Genomic DNA, 10,684 nt, shown 5'->3' with positions numbered 1-10,684 from the left:
GGTAAAATATTATTTATTTTGTTTCAAGAATGTGTTGCATAAATTTGATTTAAGATTTTCGATGTTATTCCTGGGTTTACGTTAATGGTAGGCAACGGTTATTTTATTGCATCCCAGTTGTTCGGGTAACTAGGGAATGACTAGCAATTTTGCTGGTTACTGGTAAACACAACTAGTTAGCACCCAATCTACTCGCAATGGTGAATTTAACATGGGGATGTCATAGGAAGGTGTCTATTGTCCTCTCACTGCATAACCAGTAAACACCCAGTTCGATAGTCTTGTCAAAGGTAATTGCCTCTTCATTGCATTACCTGTAATCACTCAATTCGTTACTTTTAGGAAACCCAATTGTCCCTTCATTGCATTACCAGCAACCAGTTAATTCGGTAGTCAGAAATGATAGTCAAAATTACTAGTAATTTGAAGTCAGATAAATGGGTAAATGCATATATGCATTAGATACACTTCATTTTATTACATGTACACCCAGAGAAAAAATGACAACATACGTGTATGAAATGACCACATCCGTGTATGATAGTGTATCAACCACGTTTGGTGTCAAAATGAGCACGCCGTTGTCATTTTGACACCGAGATTTTGGCAACGGTTTCAACAACAGACTTGCATGAAATGAACACATACGTGGTCATATCGAGCACGCACCGTTGTCAGTTCATCAACGCTTCGTTGTCATATTGTCAACGCTCCGTTGTCATATTGTCAACGCCCCGTTGTCAGATTGAAACCAATGGTGGTCATTTTTTTTATATCCGTTCCTTTCCCATTTTATACCCTTAGTAAAAGAAATGAAATTTTTTGAAAAGTGTTTTATTAAACGAAAACAATTACATAAATTCAATATAAATTCATATTTGATTTGACAAAACAATTCGAATTACATATATTCAATGTATAGAAACAAATTAAATTAACTTAACTCTGAAATAAATTTTTCCATTATTCATAGGATATAAGTGAAATCGGTAAGTAATAAAATCTAAAATTGGTATTAGAAAAGTTGTATCCTCATTCAAAGAACCAACTTCATACGATTGTAAATGATAATCAAAGTTCTTAACTTTTACTTGGTTACATAAAATGTAAACATTTTCATTTGCAATTATTAAATGTTTAATTTTGAAAAGTTCAATTGCGTCATTATTTGTTGCTAAATAATAGTTTTTTTTATACCTAGTTCCCTTAAAAAAATGTCATCAGACACTTTGCAATTCGTTAGTTGTCGGTAGACGCAGTACGAAACTTTCCTGCGAATCGGCTATTGTTACTTTTTTTCTTAATTTACCGTTTCCGCACTTAAACCTAGCAGATGATGGTAAAACTGAATTCAACAGTATTGCGTATATATAATCTTGAGCATCTGCAACCGAAATATAAAATAAATATTACTTTTAATGTTTTTGATAAATCAGGAATTAAAATATACCTATGCTGCTTGCCGTCAAAACATTTGCGAAGAGTTGTTTGCAATGTTCGTTATGAACATTTTTCCCACAATAGTTGTAAACTTTTTTCTTAAATTGGTCCCATTTAGAAAGTAGAAGATTGCCTTTCTGCGGATACATAATTTCGAAATCAATGTTGACCTAAAACGAAACATTAGTATCCATATACAAATAAATAGCTTATGGCTACTTACCAATTCTGAAGCTCTTGCATCGGACAACTTCGGCCATTCTAGAAGAAATGCATGGCTACTTAAACTTTTTATATCTCTTTGCCGTATGTTAAAAGACCTTTTCCATTTTTCGCAGATCGATCCCCAATCATTACATTCTCTTAGTAAGGAAGCTTTCATTGAATTTTCCACTGATTCATCAACTTCGGGAACATCATTGTTGCATAAATTAGAAGACGTGTGAGCTGCTGCTTTGCTTGTGCTAGGCTCTGAATCCAAAAGCTTTATTTTTTGGACTTCTTGTTTCTATACTTGGCGTAAAGTTTTCCGCTTGCGTTATTCTTTCCTTTTCTTGAAATGTAATAATAATCCTAAAAATAAATACATTTTATAAGTTAAGAAACTACATAATCAAATACCTTATTTATATTGTTAATCTTACCCTCATTTCGTTTTCAAGAGGAAAAACGGAACAAATTTCGTCCAATATGCGCATATAGTCTTGAGCGTAAAGAGTGACATTGTTTGTTAAAATATCTTCAATAATTATATTAATTATATCATCTCTTTGCTCGTCACTTAATTTCTTATTAGCACTACTACATTCAAGCGCTAGTTTCCCCTTCGAGGTATGTGTTAACAATTCCTTTAGATCCTATATTAAATAAAAAAACTACATTAACTATGCTTACACAAATATTACTCTTACTTTACCTCTGACAGAATTCCTTTGGCTTTTGAGCCGTACGAAACTGTAGTGTGGGGAGTACCGGGAGTACTTGCAGGTGTCTCGTTGCGTTTCCACCATTCGCCTATTTTAGATGGAACTGACATAGTTTCGTCATCAATCCCGAGCTATTGTTATGACAATATTAATACTGAGTTCAACACTGTAATACAAATAATACGTACCTCTCGTTTTTTTCCAAGCAAAGAGCTTTTCTCTGAATTCAACACGCAGTCCCAATGGTGGCACTGCTTCCTTTAAATCTTTTTTCAAGTACTGCAAACTGCGAAATGTTACATCTGATGCTAAAAGAACAAAAAAGAAAATTCTTTGTTAATTACACTAGTTAACTTCATTTTTATTTACTTACCTTTTAACTGTTCAAAAAGCGACTCCATATTTATTCCTTTTAAGAACTCCCTTAAAATATAATCGTCCTCATTGTATTCCGCATCTTGACTGCTGCAATGGCTTGTATCGCGAACCACAACAATATTTCCATCGATTTCTAGCAACTCACCAATGATATTTTGAGGATCTTGCGAATTAATCTCTTGAATATTATTCATTTTCAATAAATTTTTTTGCACAATGCGTCCTTTCTCTTTCAATAACACGAAAAAATGGTAAATATGCAGCCGATTGCACACGAGTAAAAAAATGACAACGGTGGTGCATGTTTCATACACGGTCGTTGCTAAAATGACAACGACCGTGTATGATTCATGCACGTCGGTGTATAAAATAACAACGGTGGTGCATGATTTATGCAGGTGGTGGTGCATAATTCATACACGTCCGGTGTCAAATTGACACCGACTCGTGTGTAATCGGCTGCAATTACCAATATTAAAAACACAACGTTGTCATTTTGAGCACATCGGTGGACAAATTAAGCACGGCCGTTGTTGGTACCGAAAGTTGACCACGTCTCGGTGTCAATTTGAGCACGTTCGTGTACAATTCACCAACAGCCGTTGTTGAAAAAAATAACAACGGGTCGTTGCGAAAATGACAACATACGTGCTTGATTTCGCAACGGGGTTTTTCCATCAGTGTAGTGCAAAATTTTTATAAAGGACAATATAATCTTGTATATATATTGATATGATAGGTTCATGTTGATCCTTGATACTGGAACCTTTTTTTTACTATTTGATACAGCGATTTATGTTTATTTGGTCCTTGGAATGTTTTTCTCGTGTGTCATTCAAAAGTTCCTGAAAAAATTTATTCAAATTTAATGAAATGATACGATTATGAGTTGTGTGGTGATATGTATCAATACTTATAATTGTATAATTGTTCCACAAGCATCCCATAAGGGACAAGGGAGACTTCTCTCATATCAATGAGTGCACCCCGATTCATATTAGCACAATGATATGGGACCTACAGTTTATCGCCGAGTATGAACGGCGTTTCTAAGACACCACTTCTGTTGAGAAGTTTTACATGGCTGAAATACTTAGGAAATGTCGCCAACATTACTGAGGGGCATTCTGACACCATTGGAAACTGTTTTGATGTTGCCTGGCCGGGGAATCGAACCCACGACCTTATGTGTGCAAGGCGGGTGTGCATACCATTGCACCAAGGTGGCACCCATGTATCAATACTTACCACATAAATATTATAAATATTCTTCTAATTATTTTTGTGTTTTCTTCGACCTTTTTATTTGTTGATAAATAAAGTTTACTCGAGCTTGAGGTCTATAAATTTGGTTTATTTATTGTCTCCAATATTTCGAAATTCTATGAATTTCATCTTCAGGGAGTATTTTAGATATGTAAATAATAATAATAATCAAACTTAAAAACTAGTGTAGTGTGACTACAACCGTCGAATGTGCAATAAAAACATTCGACGGTTGTAGTCACACTACACTAGTTTTTAAGTTTGATTATTATTATTATTTACATATCTAAAATACTCCCTGAAGATGAAATTCATAGAATTTCGAAATATTGGAGACAATAAATAAACCAAATTTATAGACCTCAAGCTCGAGTAAACTTTATTTATCAATAAATATTCTTCTTAAATTATTCATCTTGTTTTGCATCTTAAATTTTTTGCACAACAAACGGATCAAAATACGTTTTTTTAATTATGAATCCACCATAATATGGAGGGTATAATTAAATTTGTCATTCCGTTTGTAAAACTTCGAAATATTCATCGAAGACCTTATAAAGTACTATATATATTCTTGATGAGGGTAAAATTCTAAGTCGATGTAACCATGTACGTCTGTCCGTCCGTCCGTCTGTTGAATTCAATATACATCTCGCAATTTTTATACCCTGGAAAGGATATTATAAGTTTGTTTTGGTAAAAATTCATGTAACACCGCGAAATATTCGTCGGAGACCCCCAATGTGGTATACCAAACTTCATATCTCGAGAAGATAAAGCCATTTTGAGATGTGTGTCCGTCCGGCTGTCCATTATAAATTGTAATCAAACTCCAGGCCACAACTATGAACCGATCGTCACGAAATTTTGTATGGAGGTCGTATACAGACCAGAATAGATCCCGAAATTTTAAATAAGGTAATAGTGTATAACAAAAAGAAGCTTGCAATATGAGAAGGCGATTAGATAATATTTAGAGGGTTAAATTGACCTTAACTTTTGTGTGAAAATTGTGAAAATTTTTGATATACAGCTTATATCTATAATCCTGGAAGAGACATTCCGGGCAAGTAAGTTATACTTGGAAAACGATCATTTGGCCTTTCCATCGATGTCAATTATGTTTTAAAGAAATTCGTTTCAGACAATTTGGAGTCGATTTAGCCCTTTCCGTTCATCTGTCTCCCTTACTGTCTAGCTGGCTGGTGCGCACAATGACTACCGAACGGATCTACCGATTCGAACCAAATTTTACACTTCGTAATATTTAGCCCAATAATATACGGGCTATATCGGTTCACTACTTAGCGCACCTCCCCCACAAAAGTTCAAAATTTTTCTGAAATATTGTGTGAACGATAACTGTCGAAGTGACCAATCGATTTAGACCAAACTTTCCATATATTATTATTCCTTCCAGATATACATATATCGTGTAAGACTTTATCGGTCCACACCTTCGAATGCCTCCCACACAAAATTCGGAAAAGTGACATTTAAGAGTCCTCTCGAATCGTGAATTGAATTTTTTCGGCAGATTGTCTTTGCGGTCCCCTTTACGATGGTACAATTGCAATGTCAAGTCCATACCCTGAAAAACAATCAAGAAACCTAACTAAAATGGCAAACCCGCATGATAACTCTCAAGTGGATTTTCTGATTGGTCCAAACTTGGAATTTCCTATTATTTCATCCAGTCATGTATCAGGTTGGAATATGGACTATATCGGTCCCGTCCTTCGAGTACCTCCCACACAAAATTTGGGAAAAGTGCAGTTTGAGGACCCGTATCGGATCTGTTTGAATTTTTTGAGGAAGATTCTTTTCACGTTCCCTATTGCAACGGTACAATTTTTCCGGAGTAAGTCCTTACGTCATAAGATAATAGTCCAAAATTTCCGAAAAATAATTCTCAAACTTTTTCAAAAATCAGAAGTTAGCTTACTAGATTTGAATTGGTGTAGCCTTTCATTACGATACCTACAGATACCACGAATTTTGAAGCAAACTCGTGATACAAAATCAATATATTTTTATACGGCATAATTATTGGGTTTGTTTCTTTTTTGGTCAGATGCCGAGGGTATATCACCGTTAGCGCAGCTGTCTTGTACTATCTCCCTTGGTGTGTAATTGAATATGAATAATTTTTTTATAAATTTGTTTGCATGCAAATTATTTGAATTTCTATTCATTTTATTTCATTGACAACTCTATAAGCTTTGTAATGGTATGCATATAAATATAATCGGTTACTTAAAACAGGTTCAAAAATCGAGTTTAATGTCGGAATATCCGGTTCAAAAATTGAGATAGCCGGATCTGTTTTAACGTCTTCTTCATTACAGGAGCTTTTTATGGTAAATATTTTAATATATTTCAATATAATAATATTTACTGAAGACATGTATTCTCAAAACGAAGCTACAATAACGACAAAGAGAGATATGAAGCTATTTCCCAAGTATTATAGGGAAAAAATCAAAAAAATCATCACGTGATATCTCAGAATCTTGACCTATGGCGAAAATTTCCTTTCGGGTTCTTAATATACTCAACAAGGGCTTTCATCCCCAAATGGAATTTTCCAACCCCCAAAAATTAAGCTGCACAGTGTTATTAGTTATTTCTACCGGTATAAAATATATGTTTGATATCACAATATATAACCACATTGAACTATTTTCGAAATGGCCTGAAAATCGCAAAACTGCGTGCATTATCAAGCATATGCAAGGTACAAGTGCACAATTTTTGGACGTTAGATCTTCAATAAACTTAAAATTTTTCCAAATAACAGAGATATGGCAAATTGCATTTTATAAATATTTATTTATATTAGTTGTATTCCAAAAAGGAACCTGATATTTAAAGAAAATTTAAAGATGTAGCAGGAGATGCTAATCAATGTAAATTTTCCAATTTTGGCATATTTTTTAGAAATGTATAATTTATACAATTGTTCCACCAACATCTCATTAGCGACAAGGGAGGCTTCTCTTATATCAATGGATTCATATTAGGTCATTGATATGTGAAATAGTTTTTATCGCCGAATCCGAAAGGTGTGTCCTAAGTTGACACTTGTAGAGAAGTTTTTCATCGCTGAAATACTCAGGAAATATCGCCAACATTACTAAGGGGTATTTTGCAACCGTTGAAAATTGGATGTGGCCAGGTCAGGGAATCGAAACCGGATATTCAGCGTGCACGGTGGTTGCACATAGCTAATTCCTAGAGGTTGTGGTGTAGGGTATCACATGGTCGGCCCCGTCCGACTATAACCTTTGCTTACTTGTTAAGATAGAGCTTTATAATTTGGTATACAAGTTTCTATTACTCATAGGATGTTTGGGATTGCAAATGGGCTATATCCGTCCAGGTTTTGATGCAGCCCCCATAGAACGATACTACTCGATATTTCGAAGGTTTTAGACTCATTATCACATCGAAATGGCTGAAATTTGGTACTTACCCCCAGTTTTTGTAACTTATTTTTGTTCGTTCGTCTATATTCGTAATAATTTAAGCATTGATAGCTCAGCCCCCAGATGACATACACATCTAATTTTTCGTATACCCGTTCCATTTATCGTTAAGGATTCCTCATTTAAAAATCAGCGCTCTACATTTGCGCTAAAGCGAGTAAATCGATCTACAAAATTTGACAATTCGTGTGAGAAGAATAAAAGTTTTTACAAAAACTGGGGGTTAGTCTTCGTTGGGGGCATAAAACTTTCCCCCAGAAATTTATCGGTATAGGTCCACGCCTTCATATAGCCCCCATAGAACTGTACCTTTCGATTTGTGGTATTTTGAAGGTTGCGGCCACAGCAACCAACCGAAATGGCTTATATTTGGTATTTAGTCTAGGACTCAGAATTATATATTCAATTTAGTTTTTTTGTATTTCCTCAATGTATACCCAACCAATGTTTACTTTGTATTCTAAACTTCTTTGTTTTGTTTTGATAACAAAAAATTCTAACGCATCAGTATTAAATTATTTCAATGAACGTAGGTATTTGGGGGTTTTGTGGCCCTTTGAACCAATGAGTCATTTTAGTTGGCTACGGTGTAATTTAGAGTTTTGAAACATTTTGTCAGGAAGATTAGTTGTGCCCACAAAAAAACAATAAACACGGCCACACGGAGTAGCTTCGGCAATAATTTCCAAAGGATCCTCGAAAAGACCTTAAACTGCTTGAAATTAAACTAAGTTTGGACAAAATCGGTTGCTCCGCTTATGAGGTATCGCGCATACCGTGTTATCGAATATTTCGAACTTTATCTTAGATTCGCAGTTCGATAGTTGTCGTGATCACCAGCCACTACATATGGTGTTGTTTTTTAAAGCTTTCGAGCCATTTTCTCAGGATGTATAGTGTTGTCCATTAAAAAACATGTACAGTATAGTCCCGATAATCCGGACGCTCGTTAATCCGGACAAAGCGGTAATCCGGACACTAGATTTTTTTACACTGTAGACTCGGTAATCCGGACATCTCACATTTTTCGTACCTCGATAATCCGGACATCAATATTTTTTTCCTATCTTGATCATTAGATTTGTATTTATTTCATTGACGTTTTCGTTCTTAGCAATAGCAATTGGTGTGTAAATAAGAAAAATTAAGTTTTTCGAAGTTTTCGGTCCACATTTCATCTTTCTGGCTAGCCACTGTTGACTCAGTTTTACAGTCAATATGGAATTAACTTTTTGAATCTGTCGAATGATGTTTCTACCCTTCAAACATCGATAGCTATCTATGATAAGCAACAGTTTTCTGAAACCTAGGTTTGGGTAGCCAAGCCCCGTTAAAAATCGATTTTGGGTGTTCTTTCCTCGAAAGGAATTAGTTCATTAGGCCTCCGATTAGTGAGAAAGTCCCTTGGAACTGTACCTAGAAATGTTTAAAACATTTAGAGCGTTGGGAATAATAGCTTAGTTTATAGATTCTGCAACTCATTTTTGAGTTACCGACAAAAATCGGTAAAATTTAATGGAAAATTATGAATGAAAAGTTTAAATAAAATTTGACAGCACTCTTGCTATAGACAGAGCTTAACGACCACTTTTTTGGTCGCTAACATACTGAAAAATATCGTTAATTACCGAAATTATAAGCAGTTTAAGTTTATCGATTATTTCGGTAAAGCAAAAACTGAGTTGGAGAATAGCACATCTTGTATAGAAATTTCAATAAATTACTTAGAAAATGTATGACTTCTTTTATTTTCATTCTTTGATATGCAAAATCACCGGCCACTACGGATTGTTGTATTGTATTCTTGTAATTATATAACCAATAGATTTAAATTCCATTGTCTTATTCCCTAACTATAACATTTATATAAAACCCTTTCTTTTTGGTTTCGACTACAAGGTAAAGCCAGTTGCTGATGTTCATAGAAATGGCTAAAAATATTCACCAAAATGAGATGAAAACATTTGAATTCTGAAGTTATATCTCAAGTCGTAAGAGGCTCATGTCCCATGGACACTGAAAATAAATACGTGTACATGGGCAACAACGTTTACATCCTGCAGCGTGGTGCAATGGTATGCACACCCGCCTTACACCCTGAAGATCGTGGGTTAGATCTCCCGGCAAGGCAACATCAAACATTCTTCAACGGTGGCAAAATACCCCTCAGTAATGTTGGCGACATTTCCTGAGTATTTCAGCCATGTAAAACTTCTCTACAAGTGGTGTCTTAGACACCATATCATTGAGCTAATATGCACTCATTGATATGAGAGAAATCTCCCTTGTCCTTTCTGGGACTTTTGTGGACCAATTATTATACCAACTGCAGAGAAGTTTTAGACTACATAAATGCACAGGAAATGTCACCTTAATTACGCTGGAGGAGTAAAATTAAGAAGTAAATTTGGTAGACAGGAAAGCTGCTTAAAATTGTCGCAACCCGTGATATTTGCTTAATATGAACTCATTTACCTTAGATGTCAGGTTATTATCTAATAAACGTCCGATATTAATGATTTGAACTTACAAAATTATGTGTTTTTGTGACTACTCGATAATCCGGACAATTCGATAATCCGGGCATCGAAACACATGGTGTCCGGATTATCGAGACTATACTGTACCGTCATAATGGGGCAGCAAATACAGGGTGTTGCAAAATCAAAGTTATTCGAGAACAGGTCTTAAACTTAACTTTCCCAAATTATGTGTGGTAGGTAACGAAATAGTCCATAACCTATGTCTGGTAGAAACATTACGAAGTGACTTCGACAGTTACCGTGAGCACCAATTTTTTTTACTTCCTACCCTTTAGGTTTGATGTCATATTTTAACTTTCCTTAATTATCCATACTGCCAACACAACATAAACTGACAATAAAAAATAATCAAAAAATTAAGCTACAGTGTTTTATTTATAAATGCACTAAAAAGTAGATAATAATTTTTCTTTTATTCTCATTAAGTAAACTCTTCTTTAGGATGGGATCTCTCAAATAAAAGCTTGCAGTTTACTGCCATTTAATTTTGTCACCATTTTCAAATGAAATTTAAGCGTTTCATTTGAGAGATTCCATCACAATGAAGAATTTACTTATTGAGGCTAAGAGAAAAATTATATTCTAGTTTTTAGTGCATTTATAAAAATTCATTAAAAAACTTAATTTTTTAATTATTTTTTTT

The 10,684-nt window shown here is 34.6% G+C and overlaps 1 protein-coding gene and 1 long non-coding RNA gene across 2 annotated transcripts; both read right to left on the bottom strand.

Moving 5' to 3' along the window:
• Window positions 1-1,260: 1,260 nt before the first annotated feature.
• On the bottom strand, window positions 1,261-1,918 carry LOC141390977 (uncharacterized). Its single transcript, XR_012409536.1, has 3 exons — window positions 1,664-1,918; window positions 1,451-1,610; window positions 1,261-1,384 (listed from the first exon to the last, which is right to left on the bottom strand). It is a non-coding gene; the product is annotated as an uncharacterized lncRNA (long non-coding RNA).
• Window positions 1,919-1,926: 8 nt separating this feature from the next.
• LOC141389510 (uncharacterized) lies at window positions 1,927-2,488 on the bottom strand. Its single transcript, XM_073961111.1, has 3 exons — window positions 2,357-2,488; window positions 2,085-2,297; window positions 1,927-2,013 (listed from the first exon to the last, which is right to left on the bottom strand). Exons 1-3 carry the CDS (start codon window positions 2,474-2,476, stop codon window positions 1,927-1,929), a joined length of 420 nt encoding a protein of 139 aa, XP_073817212.1. The 5' UTR covers window positions 2,477-2,488.
• Between the last annotated feature and the right edge of the window lie 8,196 nt (window positions 2,489-10,684).

The sequence above is a fragment of the Musca autumnalis genome, unplaced genomic scaffold (assembly GCF_047663935.1).
Source record: "Musca autumnalis isolate F117 unplaced genomic scaffold, ASM4766393v1 scaffold_1, whole genome shotgun sequence".
NCBI classification, from domain to species: domain Eukaryota; kingdom Metazoa; phylum Arthropoda; class Insecta; order Diptera; family Muscidae; genus Musca; species Musca autumnalis.
This window is presented reverse-complemented; position numbering and strand designations above follow the sequence as displayed.

What these genes read in the sequence shown, in the direction of transcription:
- LOC141389510 (XM_073961111.1), bottom strand. Translation starts at nt 2,476, where the DNA reads ATGTCAGTTCCATCTAAAATAGGCGAATGGTGGAAACGCAACGAGACA. An exon ending in CCAAAGGAATTCTGTCAGAG is followed by an intron (nt 2,298 to 2,356) that starts GTAAAGTAAGAG and finishes TATTTAATATAG; the next exon opens with GATCTAAAGGAATTGTTAAC. An exon ending in CTCTTGAAAACGAAATGAGG is followed by an intron (nt 2,014 to 2,084) that starts GTAAGATTAACA and finishes ATTTATTTTTAG; the next exon opens with GATTATTATTACATTTCAAG.